The sequence below is a fragment of the Saccopteryx bilineata genome, chromosome 2, assembly GCF_036850765.1.
Source record: "Saccopteryx bilineata isolate mSacBil1 chromosome 2, mSacBil1_pri_phased_curated, whole genome shotgun sequence".
In the NCBI taxonomy this organism is placed as follows: Eukaryota; Metazoa; Chordata; class Mammalia; order Chiroptera; family Emballonuridae; genus Saccopteryx; species Saccopteryx bilineata.
In genome coordinates, this window is record NC_089491.1 from 142,424,448 (window position 1) to 142,441,600 (window position 17,153).

At 38.0% G+C, this 17,153-nt stretch overlaps 1 protein-coding gene across 1 annotated transcript in view; it reads right to left on the reverse strand.

Annotated features, from left to right (window-relative positions):
* Positions 1 to 12,269: 12,269 nt before the first annotated feature.
* The window catches only part of CPNE8 (copine 8), a 219,232-nt gene continuing 214,348 nt past the window's right edge, over positions 12,270 to 17,153 (reverse strand). Inside the window, exon 20 of the mRNA XM_066258094.1 lies at positions 12,270 to 12,751. Coding sequence (XP_066114191.1) covers positions 12,563 to 12,751 — 189 coding nt within the window. The 3' untranslated portion in view covers positions 12,270 to 12,562. The remainder of the gene's footprint in view (positions 12,752 to 17,153) is intronic.

The window sequence follows — 17,153 nt, forward strand, 5'->3', positions numbered from 1 at the left end:
CTTGTATTATTACTATTTATTAAATATTATAGTATTTTCTATATGAACAACTGTAAAACTACTTTTGCTCAACCCTGTTATGTTTATAAATATATATGGTATATTTATATATAAGTTTATATATAGTGTATATTTAATATATTGCCATATATAATATATCTAAGTATTTTGAGAAAAAGCAAGGCTTTTTTTTTTTTAAGCAAGAGAGACGGACAGAAAAGGAGAGAGATGAGAAGCATTAGTTCTTTGTTGTGGCATCTTAGTTGTTCATTGATTGCTTTCTCATATGTGCCTTGACTGGGAGTTCCAGCTGAGCCAATGACTCCTTGCTCAAGCCAGTGACCTTGGGCTTCAAGCCAGCGACCTTTGGGCTCAAGCCAGTGATCATGGGGTCATGTCTATGATCCCATGCTCAAGCAGGTGACCTCGTGCTCAAGCAGGTGACCTCGTGCCCAAGCTGGTAAACCCATGCTCAAGCTGGTGACCTCTGGGTTTCGAACCTGGGTCTTCACTGTCCGAGGCCATGTTCTATCTACTGCCTGGTCAGGCGAGAAAAAGCATGACTTAAGGGAAACAACAACAAGGCAATTTTACTGGGATTGGAACTTTAAGGCTATTTTATAAAACTATATTGCTAAAAACTTTTTATGATAGCTGTAGAAGTCATCCAGCTCCATTGTGAAACAGGTCCAGGAAGAAAAGCTTTGCTATCTTCTAGGTCAAGCCACTCTGTAATTAAAGGCTTCTGAATTGTTATTTATAAAAATTCCTTGTATTGATATAAAATATGTTTCTTTATAACTTTACAGCTAATCCTGCTTCTTCCTTTTGTAATTACATAAAATAGATCTATACACCATATTTACACATTAGTTCTTTCCAGTATTTGATGGAATACAGGTTACTACAAATTCAATCTTTAAACAGGAATAAGAACATTGTAATGTTATTGGAAGATGGTTTCTTGAGAGTTTATTAAAATATCTATGAAACAGTAACCAAGGCAATGACATTATCAGACAAAGAACAAACAAAAATTTACTGAAGTCACTAAAATGGTTGGTTGGTCATTGATATTGTTGCCGTGGAAAGGGGTGGAGGGGTTGAAGCATAATGTAGAGCAGATGCAAGTTCAAATAATTGGGTGGGTTTGACTGGTAACTGGTAGGCTTAAGTCTTCATTTTGCAGTTTATTTTAATGAGAGGGTGAAGAAACATCAGCCACTAAAAACAGTTCATGGTTTTCAGAGCTATTTTTTTTTAAACCGATATGACATTTTGTCTCCAAGATAATATCTTTTGATTGGCTTGTTGCTCTTTACATTGAAATTAGAGGAATGATTTCAATCATATAAGAAGAAAGAGAAACAGCCTGTGAAGCTATTTACAAAACAGATTCCATCAAAAAGAGATCAGAACAGCGTGAAAACTCTGGTGAGCTTCATGCTTTTCCTAAAAAAGTTAGTAGAATGGGTAAAATTAAAAATTTTCCTTCAATTTATATTTCATGCACAAGGTTATCAATATTTCTATACTGTAAACCCACTGGACATTCAATTTGGTTTAATGTGTGTATTGAGTACTGAACGTGTATAAGGTTATGGGTTATCAACAGAGAAATGCAGTCTCCTCTTCAGGAATCTCACTGTATGGTGAGGAAAACATGCCTGTAGGTGGGAAAATAGTACTGTCCAAACAGTCATGAATAGTACTGAGCACTGACCCCTGTAGGAGCATACACAGAGGACATTTGTCCCAGCCGCAGAGGCTTTGGGTAAGATCCTGAAGGAAATGACGTCTGAAGTGAGATCTGAAAAGGAGAGGAATTAATTAGCTAGGAGAAGGAGCGTGGAGGATGTGAATGAGCCTCCAAATAAAAGATGGCACAACTCCTTGAGACATAGAAAGTAGTGCAGTGTGACTGAAGTACATGCATCGAAGCTGGGAGAGAAAAAAATTAGAAGGCTAAACAGATGAACAGATAGCAGATCTTGAAATGTTCTGTGTTTGGTTATAAACCAAGGAGGAAGAAAATGCAAATTAACTGTCATTCGTATTCTCTGATTTCAGGTGACCTTGCACCTATGCAGGACCTCTGTTTTTCCTGTGCTATATTTCACCATTACAGTAGTGTGAAACTCAATAAATATTTCAATGAATTAATAAATGAATAAATTTTGAACCTTGACTCAGACCCAATAAATATTTCAATGAATGAATAAATGAATGAATTTTGAACCTTGACTCTGCTATTCCTCTACAATCAGACAGATACCTACTAGTCAATTCCTTTTCTCACTGCTTCAATCATTTTACTTCCTCTCCTCACTAGAAGAGCATATTATTTGTCTTTAGGAAACTTTCATTATAGAAGGGAATACAGATATGTTGATAATTCTAGAAGCTTTCATTTCTAACTATGATTGAGGAGCTGTGACAAACCAATACTTACACACACACACACACACACACACATCTAGAAAAGTCAAGAGGGAGAAAAAGTGGGGGGAAGAGAAGGGGAAGGAAAAGAAGAAGAAATTTATAGGAAATCAAGTATGTAATTTTGATAAGAACCTTCAACCCACATACTATGAGTGCACAGATACCACATTGGAGGATCAGAGAAAAGGTCCAGGAGGAAATAAATGATGCCAAAGCTGAAGACTCAAGAAAGTCCAAGTTCTTGGACAGAAGGGATGCTCATTGAGTCAAGCTCAGCATTTGCCATTGACTTTTTTTATCTGGGGCATTTGCTGAGACTTAGTTTGGGGTGTATTGCTAGGTAGGTAGAGGTTAAGATAAAATGCTGAGATCAGCTGTTAAGAAAGTGAGAATCCGGCCCTGGCCGGTTGGCTCAGCGGTAGAGTGTCGGCCTGCCGTGTGGGGGGACCCGGGTTCGATTCCCTGCAAGGGCACATAGGAGAAGCACCCATTTGCTTCTCCACGCCCCCCTCCTTCCTCCCCCTCCTGCAGCCAAGGCTCCATTGGAGCAAAGATGGCCCGGGCGCTGGGGATGGCTCCTTGGCCTCTGCCCCAGGCACTAGAGTGGCTCTGGTCGCGGCAGAGCGATGCCCGGAGGGGCAGAGCATCGCCCCCTGGTGGGCAGAGTGTCGCCCCTGGTGGGCGTGCCGGGTGGGTCCCGGTGGGGCGCATGCGGGAGTCTGTCTGACTGTCTCTCCCCATTTCCAGCTTCAGAAGAAAAAAAAAAGAAAGAAAGTGAGAATCCAGCCAAGATTTTATGCAACTCATTGAGTTATAAGACAAAACTTAGGGTTTTGAGCCACCATAAAGGAAAAGAACCTGGTATACACCCTATAAATCTTATTTGGAATCCAGACAATGCTGCACTTCAGGGGCTGGAGTGGAGCAGAGGTGGCACTGGCCTAACAAGAGTGTGCTTTCCTGCAGGGAAACACCTGATGAGAGTTAGGTGCTTACTCAGCGTGAACCATCCATCTACCTGTAAGAATGCAGGGAGAATACTTTGTGGGGATGCAAAGAAAGTTTCTAGAAATTCTATAAATTTTCCAGACATGTCTCAGGTTAAATAAAAATTAGCAGGAAAACCAAGAAACAGGACAAGAGACTAATCTATCTATTTATCTATTTACATAGAGAGACATATATAGATAGATATATCTATCAACATCCTAGATATTGGTGTTATGAGACATAAATTTTAAAATAACTGATTAATATGCTCAAAAAAAAAAAAAGGAAAAAGTGTCTCTAAGAGTGAATACAAAATAAATACCTTTCTAGTAAAACAAAATTGAGTTTATCACCAATAGACTTTTTTTTTTTTTTTTTGTGACAGGGACAGAGAGAGAGAGAGACAGACAGACAGGAAGTGAGAGAGATGAGAAGCATCAATTCCTTGTTGCGGCACCTTAGTTGTTCATTGATTGCTTTCTCATATGTGCCTTGAACAGGTGCGGGGGGAGGGGGGAGCTACAGCAGACAGAGTAACTCGTTGCTCAAGCCAGAGACCTTGGGCACAAGCTGGTGAGCCTTGCTCAGACCAGATGAGCCCGCTCTCAAGCTGGCAACCTCGGGGTTGAACCTGGGTCCTCTGCATCTCAGTCCAACACTCTATCCACTGCAGCACTGCCTGGTCAGGCTCACCTATATACTCTTAAAAGAAAAGAAAAGAGTTGTTAAGATAAAAAGAAAATTATTTCAGATGGAAATACTGAAATGTAGGTAGTAATGAAGAAATATGGAAAAAGATATGTGTGTTAAGTATACATTACAATAATTGAACAAAATGAATAACAGTATCTCATGGAGTTTAATATATATGTAGGATTAAAATTCATTGCAACAAAATCAAGAGTTCAGTTAAGTTTACGATTCTGGTGTTATCTGGAAGGGGGTATAACTACTAATTTCTCTAGAATCTGATAAATCAGGATATACAGTATAATCTCTAGTGACACTAAAAAGATAGTGTAGGAATATGTAAACCTGAAGCTAAGAGATTGGTAATTTTTTTCTGAAATAACAAAAAGTACCTGACTCATCAAAAACAAGTCTGGTAAAGAGAAAAAAACAAACATAACATGAGTGGGGCAATTTAAAAAAATAGTAAGATGGTAGATACTAATTTAAATATAACAGTAATTACATCAACTCCCACTCTGGGAGATTACCTCCCTTATAGACTACATGCACCCCAATCTTTGTCTGGGTAAGAACACAAAGAATTGTGGATGCTATCAGGCCAGGTAGGCGCAACCTCAGCAGGAGTGGCTGTGCAGAGCCATGCGGGAGACGGGGTAACACTGCAGGCAGGGGAGGGGATTCACTGGCAGACTGTTGGGGTCTTTGAGAGACTGGATAAAGCACCCTCTTCTTCTCTGAAGCAATGAGAAAGAAGTAAAGTAGATGAGATATAAACCATTACCTTTATCTCTGACAAAGGTCATATTGGAGACTGTGACTCACATCTTTATGAAGATGAACTTTCTCTTAATGAACCTCAGACTTAGGTTAGAGCCCTCCCACCCCCAGTGTTATGGCAGTAAGACTTCCCACTGCAAACATAGTCTGCCTCTATGGAGGCAGAGTAGAGTAGCTATATACAGGCTGGAGAAAAAGAGGTATCGACTCTTAGTAATTCAGGGAATGCAGGAAAGCTTTGCTGAGAAAGCAGCATTTGAGCTGAGGCTTGGTGGAGGAACAGAGTTGTAACAGGTGTAGACAGAGATTACAATGAGATAGTGCTCTGTCAATGATTAAATGCTAAACCAAAGTCATTACTATGGTTTAGAAAATAGTTATAGAAAACAGATTATCTAATGGGGGGCACAGGCTAGATTTTGAATATTTATGCATTCCTTCTTAGTAAATTAAATGAAATTCAGTCTTATCAACTGGTGGGTGGAAAACTATACTTTCCCACATTTCTTCTTCACAACCAAATTCATATTCATCAAATCCTTGTCTCGTTGCTGAGCAGAGGATGCAAAAATACATTAAAAATCATAGATATTAGCATAGTAGAATTTGCAAGTCACCCTGTCCTATTACAAATGCAGTTGCCAAGTTCTAAACTTCCATGTTCTTGTCTGCACTCTGGGCAGGCCAAAATACTTCCCCGGGATAGATAATCAGCACCAGGAAAGGCAGTAAATGCTTATAAGCATTGTCATTTCTTCTGTCCTTTTTACTGTCCCAAAATTTACATTGCTTACACATATATGCAGGTATATGCATGAATGAAGGCCTATAATCACTCCCACCACACAAACATGCACAATCTACTTAGAAATACATAAAGCACAGACACAATTCAAAGAAAACAGTATACTCTTCCAATAACTAAAATGCAAATTCTTGTTGCTTTCATTTTTAAGTAGAATGTAGTACAACATCCTTTTTTCAGAGTTTTATTTTTGTTTAGTTTTGTTTTATTTAGTATTCTTGGTCAAAGGGAATTGAATTTCAGAGCAGAAATAATGTAAGATCCTGATATTCGTAATAATTTTCTTTTCAGACTATCCCAAGTCAGGACCTGTGGTTATCAGTTGCTTCAAAGCTTCATTAATCTCTTCTCTCCTGCTGTTTGCCTTTTTACCATTTCACTGCTAATTGGCCTGAGAGCAGGTGGAGAGAGAGAGAGAGAGAGAGAGAGAGAGAGAGAGAGAGAGAGAGACTGCTAATCTCTACTCATTCCCTTCACAGTTTTGCTTTAGAAAGGGAATAAACAAATATGGGAAAAGTATGGTATACTGTCATTTAAGATTTTACTGATCTCTCTCAGTCTGGTAACATTGAAATTCAGGCTAATTTTAAAATACTAAGTTACTAATGCAACATTCTTAGTGCTCAATCTTTTGTTCTTTTTTTTTAATTTAAATTATTGATTGATTTTAGAAAAAGAGAATGAGAAAGAGAGAAACATCATTTGGTTTTTCAATTATTTATGCACTCATGGATTGATTCCTGTATGTGTCCTGACTGGGATCGAACCCAGAGCCTTGGAGTATCGAAACAATATACTAACCAACTGAGCTATCCAGCCAAGGCCAATTTTTTGATTCAATTTACTTTTTCCTTCTTCTTTTTAGTTTTCCATTAATTTGAGAGGGAGAAAGAGAAAGAGAGAGAGAGAGAGAGAGAGAAGCATCAACTCATTGTTTCATTCAGTTGTTCCATTTAGCTGTGTACTCATTGATTGCTTCTTGTATGTACCTTGACCAAAGGTCAAAACCATGAGGCACATACAGAAGGTAGACCTGGCATGCTGGGTGGACACATTTTCCACTGAGCCAGCTTGCCTGGGCTCAGTTTTCTTTTTCTTTTCTTTTCTTTCTTTTTTCTTTCTCTTCCTTCCTTCCTTCCTTCCTTCCTTCCTTCCTTCCTTCCTTCCTTCCTTCCTTCCTTCCTTCTCTCTCCCTCCCTTCCTTTCTTTTTTTAATTTATTTTATTCATTTTAAAGAGAGAGAGAGACAGACAGACAGAAACAGCCATCTGTTTCTATATGTGCTCTGACTGGGGGTCAAACCAGCAACCTTTGCTTATCAGGTCAATGCTCTAACCCAACTGAGCTATCCAGTCAGGGCCAATTCACTTTCAATAATTCAATTGATGATCTGCTAATACAGACAAAAAACGAGTAATTAAAAATGTAATAAATGACAGAAAGATAAGAGCAGGAACACACATAGGCATAAGGACACATATAAAGAAACTCAAAGACATTCACAAAGCAATCTGGATTTTTCTCCCATTTTTCCCATCCTCCTGGTTCTGAGGCCAAGAAAATAGTGAGAATACGTGACTGATTTGAAATAGTGACTAAGCTCATGACTTGCCTTTTTAATAAGAAGCCAAGGCCCTGGCCAGTGAGCTCGGCGGTAGAGCATTGGCTTGGTGTGTGGAAGTCCTGGGTTTGATTCCTGACCAGGGCACACAGGAGAAGCGCCCATCTGCTTCTCCACCCTTCCCCTCTCCTTCCTCTCTCTCTCTTCCCCTCCTGCAGCCAAGGCTCCATTGGAGCAAAGATGGCCGGGGCATTGACGGCTTCATGGACAGATGGACAGAGCATCGCCCCCTGGTGTGCATGCCGGGTGGATCCCAGTTTGGCACAGGCAGGAGTCTGTCTGACTGCATCCCACCTCCCTGCTTCTAACTTTGGAAAAATACAAAAAACAAAAACAAAACCACAACAAAAAAATAAGAAGCCAAGACTTTTCATTTGCTGATGAATCTCTCAGAAGCCCCTTGATTACTCAGGACATTAAGTTAATTGAATAATCTCCCACCAGCCTCTTAAAGAGCCAAACTTCAGGATGTGCTCCAATTAAAATACATTTTATTATTGAGAGGACAACATAAAGATAATGCTGTAAGAACCTTTGGAATGATCATTCCTATATATGGATGATAAAAATTGGGTTTAGATATTTAAGTGATATTTTGCCAAAATCAGATAGCCAAGAGGGAAGCTCAGGTCTTTTGACTCCAAAAAGTTATGCTTTTCTTGGTGAAGCTTCTAAAAAGTCTTTAACCAGCCTATATAAGAGGCCACACTCATATATAATCCTTTGGATTTAGATTTTAAGTCATTAATTTAAATCTACTGTATGTTCTCAGAAAGTAAACACAAAATTAAAAGAGCCTATAATTCTTTCTCTCTCCAGACTGTCATGTGATGATTAACCCATCAATGTTTTTTGGTGGGTCCATATAACATCTAGACTTGAAAGTTTGTTCTCAATTAATTCAAAGGGGTTTTTCGTGATTGTTGCTGCTCTATCAGGGCTCTCCACTTAAAACACAAAAACCTTCTCATGCAGATTATCTAAAGTGCATGTCAAATTTGCCTATCTATAAATTATGGAATATGCTTCTAGCTATTGTTGAAAATAATGGATGAATCAAACAATTTTTTACTTTTAAGTAGATTCAGATTTTAATATTTTTTAAAGCTTTAATAATATACTTAATAAATAAAAGGGATTTTATTTAGTATTTCTTGTCAGAATTATCTTGTGAAAATGTTTAAGATTTATCAAACTGGTTATTCTCTGTCCAAATAACTGAATCAATGTTATAATTTCCATTAACTTACTTTGTAAGGTGAAGATTTCTAAAGAGGAGCTATTTTGAAGCCAACCCTAAGCACATTTTCTTCCTTCATCCTTTCTCCTAATTTGTAAGGCAAATGATATTGACCTCTTTGACTAATAGCAAATCCCATCTCTATGAAATCAGCCTATCTAAATACATTAGGGATGCCCAGCAGGCCTGTTTCATGGAAATTAAGTTAGTGAATAACTTTGTGATGAGAAAATCATGAGATCATGGCCACTGCTGGTTTGAAACTAAATGAGCAAATCTTTAGAACAGTTTGTTTTTGTTTTTTTCACAGTAAGAACTCCATGGTCATCTCTCTTAGATTTTTTTTTTTTTTGGGGGGGGGTCCTCAGAGCATCTCTAAAAGCCAGGAAGTAAGAGCAATGGCAGATGCTGGGGTGGTTTGATAATGTAGAAATAAACAATAACACTTCCTTATGAGGTTTAAAGAGGTTTCCTCTTAAACTGTTCAGAATTCTGTTAACAGAACTATTATGCCTCTAGGTAATGTTCTTAGTATAAACACTGTTGACCTCTGTTTATTATGTTAGCAAATTTTGTTTAACTATATACAAATATTTCCATATGGTAAAATAGTTGTTAGGAGTCACATCAATTAAAAGTAATTTAAGAGTTTCTGTTATTTTAAGATTTTATGTATTCATTTTAGAGAGAAGAGAGAGAGAGAGAGAAGGGGGAAAGGAGCAGAAAGCATCAACTCCCATAAGTGCCTTGACCAGGCAAGCCCAGGGTTTTGAACTGAAGACCTTAATGTTCTAGGTCGATGCTTTAACTACTGCACCACCATAGTTCAGGCTAAGAAATAATTATTTTGATATGGGTATTTACCCCACTCTACACTGGAAAAACACTCCTATTTGGTGGGTCCTTCCTCTGGCTGTGAAGCAGAAATCTGAGTTGTGAACACTGTTAGGATGACCATCTCTGAAAAGAGTGATAAACATAGCTAAGGCTCATACTGTTGGTTCTCTTAATTTCCCTTTCACATTTTCAAAGAAAACCCGTGCTGGCAGTTCTATACTAATGATGTACCAAGCTTAAGAAAAGATCTAAAGAAGAAAAGCCTTTTAGAAAAAAAGAAAGACTTGCTGCAAATACTTATGTCAGTATGTTTTATTAATTCTTAAAAGTTCCATGTCTTTCATCTTGGCATCTCCTTATATTGTGTGGAATGAAAGGCTTTGCAGGTTGTTAAGTAACTTTCAGGTATTAGAAAAACGAAGGAATATTTTGTGGGAAGATGGAGGTGCACAGCAATTGGCTGGAATTTTTCATTGCACAGCCTCTAATGACAACTCACAACATTTAGGTGATCACAACAAATACTGTCACAACGATAAAAAACTATGCTCTAGTTATCTAGTCTTGGATAAATCACTCAATCCCTTCAATCTTGGTTTTTTCCTTTAGGGCAGTGGTTTTCAATGCTTTTACACTTGAGAGCCGGTGAAAAGAGGAGAATTATTTTGAGGACTGCTAAGGCATAAATCACCCTAAACATAAGCAATTTTGACTAAGATCACTGGGCCTATAATCTTCATACAGCATTAGGATGGTTAAGTCTTTTGCAGACCTGCAAGAAATATCTGGTGGACTGGTCCATGCATCAGTCAGTGGTTGAAAAACACTGTTTTAGGCAATGACAGGACTAGGAGTATTCTAATCTTACACATAGACTAACATCACATATGTTTCTTATACATATTGACAGCCATACAAAGGATAAGTTTGTAAATGGTTTGTTCTATCCTTAGCTATTTGCCCTCACTAGGTTTAAGCACACTATTGTTTAAATAAGAAAGGGCTCATCTTTCATTTTAGCTGATCAATTCAAAGAAAAATAACTGGCCCTGGCCGGTTGGGTCAGCGGTAGAGCGTCAGCCTAGCGTGCGGAGGACCCGGGTTCGATTCCCGGCCAGGGCACACAGGAGAAGCGCCCATTTGCTTCTCCACCCCTCCGCCGCGCTTTCCCTCTCTGTCTCTCTCTTCCCCTCCCGCAGCCAAGGCTCCATTGGAGCAAAGATGGCCCGGGCGCTGGGGATGGCTCTGTGGCCTCTGCCCCAGGCGCTAGAGTGGCTCTGGTCGCAACATGGCGACGCCCAGGATGGGCAGAGCATCGCCCCCTGGTGGGCAGAGTGTCGCCCCTGGTGGGCGTGCCGGGTGGATCCCGGTCGGGCGCATGCGGGAGTCTGTCTGACTGTCTCTCCGTTTCCAGCTTCAGAAAAAAAAAAAAAAAAAAAAAAAAACAAAGAAAAATAACTGATGTTTGACAAGAAAGAAAAAATATCTTACTTATTTTTATTTTGGACTGATAAATATAAATAAAAAAACCTGTAGGTTAATAAACTAGGCTGGCATAAATATTTAAGCTCAAAAAAGGAAATCATCTGATTTCATGCCATTATAAATAAAATTTACAGAGCAAATAGTTATCCTTTTAAAGATTTTAATACATACAAATGGACAATTTAGTATTACATAATTATACAATATTGGTACTGTTAGATATGTGGATGTATATATATTTCTTTTCAGTAAAATAGTCTCATGCTTATAAAAGTCACCCTAAGTCAATCTGGGACAAAAAGAATAATATACAGTCAAAATAAAACAAATTGTAAATGTATAAGTAAGGAAAAATATTACAAAGCAGTTACATTGTTGACACAAAAGAAAAAAATAAATACACTTTTCTGTTATTTGAAGGCAATTCACAATCATTTCCAGGAATTCTGTGAGAATTTAAGGCCATTTGTTCTAAAGAAATGCTTTAATTTGGACACATCACAAAACGGTAATTCTTGTAAAAACTGTACATGCAGAAACTCTTTACAATTAATTGTGGACAGGCAGATTAATTAATTAGTATATAGGAGTAGATTATTTCACAAATGTGTTGTGCACTAAGTCACATGGTTGTGTATATTAACTGGGAATTTCACAAAAAACTTCCAGCATGTGCACCCTGTGAGGCAATGTGGAAAGGTGATAAGGAACCCAAGAGAGCCAGTATCCCTTTGAATTAATATATCTAGACAAGGTATAATGGAATAGAAAGTTTAAGACTTCTGCTACATAGTTCACAGTTAAATATTCTGGTTTTAGTCTTTCTAAATAGCATTATAATACAAAGACGCTACTTTTTTACACAAAGTATTTTCTGTGCATTTACAAATTGTTCACAACGTTTGATTTTTTAAAAAATTTCTACTTAGCAGTACAGAGCATATACTGACTGCAGTCTAAATTTAGAACCCGAACTCCATGAAAAATGCATGTTCTTACAGGATACACATCTGCTCAGCTGAAACTCTCAGACTTGGCAAATGCAGAGGAACTGATTACTAAGCAGATGCAGTTTCATAAGACAATACACTCACTGAAGAAATACGGAAGTATCTTTCCTTTCCCTTGTTTACAATAGTATTTGTCCGTCCAGACAGTCATTCAAAAAGATATTGCTCTTATAATTATAGCTATTGCAATTTAGAAGACAAAGAATTCAATATTTAAAACTCTTATTCTTAAGAACAGTTATAAAAGTATTGAAATTTAAAAAGTAGTAACATGTAAACATTGATACAGAGAGACTGCTTTCCTATACACCCAGCAGTCGAGGACAATATTTGAGTTAAAAACATAGTTTGTGCTTTTTTCCAACAACACATTGGAAATTAGCCATTTCTGTCCAAACAAACAAAAAAGGTAAAGATTCAGAGAAGACATCCATATTTTGTTTCAAGCATTCAAACAAGTTTTGTGTTGCTCATGCAACAACCATATTTACAGTTTTGGTTTAGAAAGAGAAAAGTTTTGGATCCCAGAAAGCATTGTTAACTAGTACTGCTGAAACCAAATGGAGGAAAGGTTCTCATTCCCTGGTTCATTACAGAGCACCAGGACCAAGCTTGACTCCGCAGCGCTGACATGTAGTTACCGTTAACGTTCCAGAGCACAGTCATATCTGAGTCTGTAACACATGCGTAGGGGGGGAGTAGGGGGGAGGCGCAGGCAATGGCTTGATTCCTCGGGCCCTCATGTAGGAGAGAAACTGCTCAGGGATCTCAGCTAGGACATCTTTAGCCAGTCTAGCCATGCTCAGTATGTGGTTTCCACTTCTGTCAATATAATCCCGGAAAGGCACAAACTATAAAGCAGAGGTGAAAGAAAGTTAATTCATAGACTTTAGCATGCTAGTTAATAGACACAAAAATCAGCATGTCAATGCTTGTAGGTATATCGGAGAACGGAGGTATGGTGAGATGGACAATATAATTACTGTGCATTTTCAAGATATTTGAGTCATTATAAACAATGACAGTACCAAACTTTTTAATAACAATTTTACTTAAAAAGGGATATAATTGCTTTCTATTTTCCCCCCAGTAATTCAGGTCTCCTGGTCCTGAAACAGCCACCATGCTGCTGCACTTTTGAGTTCTCTACCCAGCCAGACTCCAGTAAGATGGAGCACTGACCTCTTCAGCCCTCAGTTTCCTGTCAGATGGGATTTGCCCACGCCTAATTCAGATTTCAAGGTGGGAGATATTATCCAATGCAGGGTAAAAAAATACGGTCTGCTGTGAAAGACTCCTAAACACACGTATTTTAAATTATAACTAGAACATCAAACCATAAGGACATGAATATGAAATTCACACAGTTCATATTAGTGGAAACCTGAAATACAGGGTGGGGCAAAAGTAGGTTTACAGTTGTTTTTACAGAAAATAATAAAATAATAAATAATACAAGAATAAACTGCTAAGCATACTCACAACTGTAAATCTACTTTTACGCTACCCTGTATTTAGTATTTGAGTTTTCCCCAATGTTGTTGTTTTTTTTAATAGCAATTATTTGGAAAGGCAAAGAAAAAAAAAAGAAAAAACAAGGAAGAGAGAGAGAAAAGAACTCAGCATGAGATTTTGGTATACTCTTAATGAAATTATCAACATCATAAAAATAATTGTTCTATCTTTATAATAATTATGTGAGAGCCCTTATCAGCTCAGCCCGTGATACTCTAGCAACAGATTGCCCGACTCCATTGATTCCATTCTCAGTTACAATGATACTTAAATTAATGAACACAGTGCTGTTTGAGGGCATTTGTTCAATTTCCCCTGAGAGACATGCTGATTCTTTAAGCAACTTGGAAATCATTTCAAGCATTAATGTTGCGATAGTTGAGGAGCACAGTAATTTTAGGTCTTACAGAAAAGGAAGTGAAGACATCTTGAGGTATTGAAAAATTTCTAAGTGTAGTGTTTTTAAATTAAATCATTTTCCCCCAGAGAAAGATAAATTGAGCACACTCCCATTTTTTCTTTTTTTTGTATTTTTCTGAAGCTGGAAACGGGGAGGCAGTCAGACAGACTCCCTCAGTGCCCAGGCCAACTTTGCTCCAGAGGAGCCTTGGCTGCGGGAGGGGAAGAGAGAGACAGAGAGGAAGGAGAGGTGGAGGGGTGGAGAAGCAGATGGGCGCTTCTCCTGTGTGCCCTGGCCGGGAATCGAACCTGGGACTTCTGCACGCCAGGCCGATGCTCTACCACTGAGCCAACCAGCCAGGGTCTCCCATCTTATACTAACATAACTGTTTTATATTTACTTTGAAAAACTTATGACTTAAAGAGTTACTCAAGAACTGATTGTGGAAAACAACTGTTATTAGGAAGCAGGCTCTAAAATTGCAGGTTACCACAGGTAAACCAAGTATAAATTTTAAGAACTCAAATAGCAGGTGTAATCCCTTTTATACAGTGAAAGAAGTCTCTTTCAAAGCAGAGTAAAAAAATCACTCCTTACAAAAATAAGACACACTGTTCAGAAGCAAACCTATATGACTATAATTTTACTCTATGTGTCTGAGGAGGAAAACTCAACTTTTTGTAAAAGTGTAATAAAAAGGTGACAAATCTTATTCTTATCTCTGAAAGTAGCTAAGTAAGTGTAAGAAAAAACTAACAGCAAATATAACCATCAATTGGAAAATGGGGAATGTAAACTTTTGTGAAGTCCTATCAACTAATGTCTTTTGTGAAGATATTTTTAATAAAAAATTAAGAAAGAGCAAAAAAAAAAGGTTAAGGTTTATTTTATCTTTGAAACTATAATTAGAAAAGTGAGAAAATAGGAATCAACATAAAGATTAATGAGAACAAGATGTCAAATTGTAGCTATAATTTATTTCATCCTTATTTTAAAAGTATCCTGCTCACAAAAATTAGGGGTATTTCAAAATAAATATGAAGCAATATAAAAAAGAAGTATTTGATTTTTTTTTTTTTTTTTGTATTTTTGTATTTTTCTGAAGCTGGAAACGGGGAGAGACAGTCAGACAGACTCCCGCACGCGCCCGACCGGGATCCACCCGGCACGCCCACCAGGGGCGATGCTCTGCCCACCAGGGGGCGATGCTCTGCCCCTCTGGGGCGTCGCTCTGCTGCAACCAGAGCCACTCTAGCGCCTGGGGCAGAGGCCAAGGAACCATCCCCAGCGCCCGGGCCATCTTTGCTCCAATGGAGCCTCCGCTGCGGGAGGGGAAGAGAGAGACAGAGAGGAAGGAGGGGGTGGGGGGTGGAGAAGCAAATGGGTGCTTCTCCTATGTGCCCTGGCCGGGAATCGAACCCGGGCCCCCCCGCACACCAGGCCGATGCTCTCCCGCTGAGCCAACCGGCCAGGGCCTGATTTTTTTTTTTATTAAACAAGAACATCAGAAAAACAAATGACAAGTCAAAGAAAGTTGTTTGATTATGCAAATGAGATGCAAAACCAACTTATATTTCATTGGTGAAAATGCACTATTCAAAAGGCTGAGAGTAGTGGAGTATCAGCAAGTTCCCTGATCCCCTAATCTTTGGGAGCAGTGTATTTTAAAAATTAACATTTAGTAATGTTGGTATGGTTAGTATACATCTAACTATCTTTTAAGTTGTTTTTTAAAGGGTTCATTTTTTTTTTCTTCAAAATATGTAGCTAATACCTACCTTTCAGGGAAACAAGGACACCTCTAGCAAACAGTTGATATTCTGTAGGAAAATCTCTCCTGCTTTGACTTTCCTTAACCTGAACTTTGCCCTTATATATATATATATTTTTTATTTTAATTTTTTTACAGAGACAGAGAGAGTCAGAGAGAGGGATAGATAGGGACAGACAGACAGGAATGGAGAGAGATGAGAAGCATCAATCATTAGTTTTTCGTTGTGACACCTTAGTTGTTCATTGATTGCTTTCTCATATGTGCCTTGACCGTGGGCCTTCAGCAGACCGAATGGCCCCTTGCTGGAGCCAGCGACCTTGGGTCCAAGCTGGTGAGCTTTGCTCAAACCAGATGAGCCCGCGCTCAAGCTGGCGACCTCAGGGTCTCGAACCTGAGTTCTCCGCATCCCAGTTCGACGCTCTATCCACTGCGCCACCAGGCTTGATTTGATTCTTTACCTTTCTTTTACACCAGGGATATAAAATTCATTTTCCTTTACTGTTTATACAAACTATGGAATTAGATTTCCTATGTTCTGAGGCTGATTCTGCTACTTATAAGCGACATGATCTTGGACAAATGACTTTACACTCTTTGCCTCAATTTCCTCTTCTATCAAATAAGAATAATAATACCTACTTGATTAGTTTGTTATACTAAGCTAACATGTAAAGTGGTTTAAAAAAGTGTTTAACTCATAATAAGTACTATATATGTTATTATTATCATCATTACCATTACTATTCATCAATTTATACATTTATATATTCAATATAAATATGAAACTATCTTCCTTATAGTTTATATTAACATTCTTATCAAACATTAAATACAAGGGATATTTTTATCCATTTCATCTTTTTCAGATTTAAGTACAAATCAGTAATCTAAAATAGTAATTCCTGGCTTTTTTGTAATTTTAAAACACCTGTTAAAAAACCCTCAAGATGAAGGACGCAGCATGTACTCTCCCTTTTGGGAGCATGCCTTTGCCTCCTCCCTCCTAAGCTCCAGGGGTCCTTCTTTTGCTTCTGTAACTTGTTTTCTGAGCCCATGTGGCTCAGGAAACTCATTTCTGCTACCTCTGTAACTTTTAAATAAACTCTCTCATATTATTTGAAAAAACAAAACAAAACAAAAACCTGTTGTTTCACCTTTCCAGCAAATGCTATAAGATATGTCAGATTTCTTTACTGAAGTAAATTAAAATTTATTTTAAAGCATGTTATGATATTCTGGAATGTCAAAACTAAGAACCACAATCATTGTTCTCACAATATACAGTTATACTTATTGAAAAAGTTTTATAAATATAAGAAAAATAGATATCACGTTTAACTTAAATTTGTTACGTGGGGACACAGATATGCCCTTTGAGTATTAAGGAACCTTGCCCCAGATTGAAAATCACTGACATAGAAAGTTACTGTTATCGGTAGGAGTGTACCTCATTCCACATATGTCAGTAGTAGGAAAAAAAAGTGTTGAAAACTCTATTCATAAACTTATATTATCTAAATCTTTTACAAAAGCACATTCTTCAATTCAGTCATGTCTGAAAGTG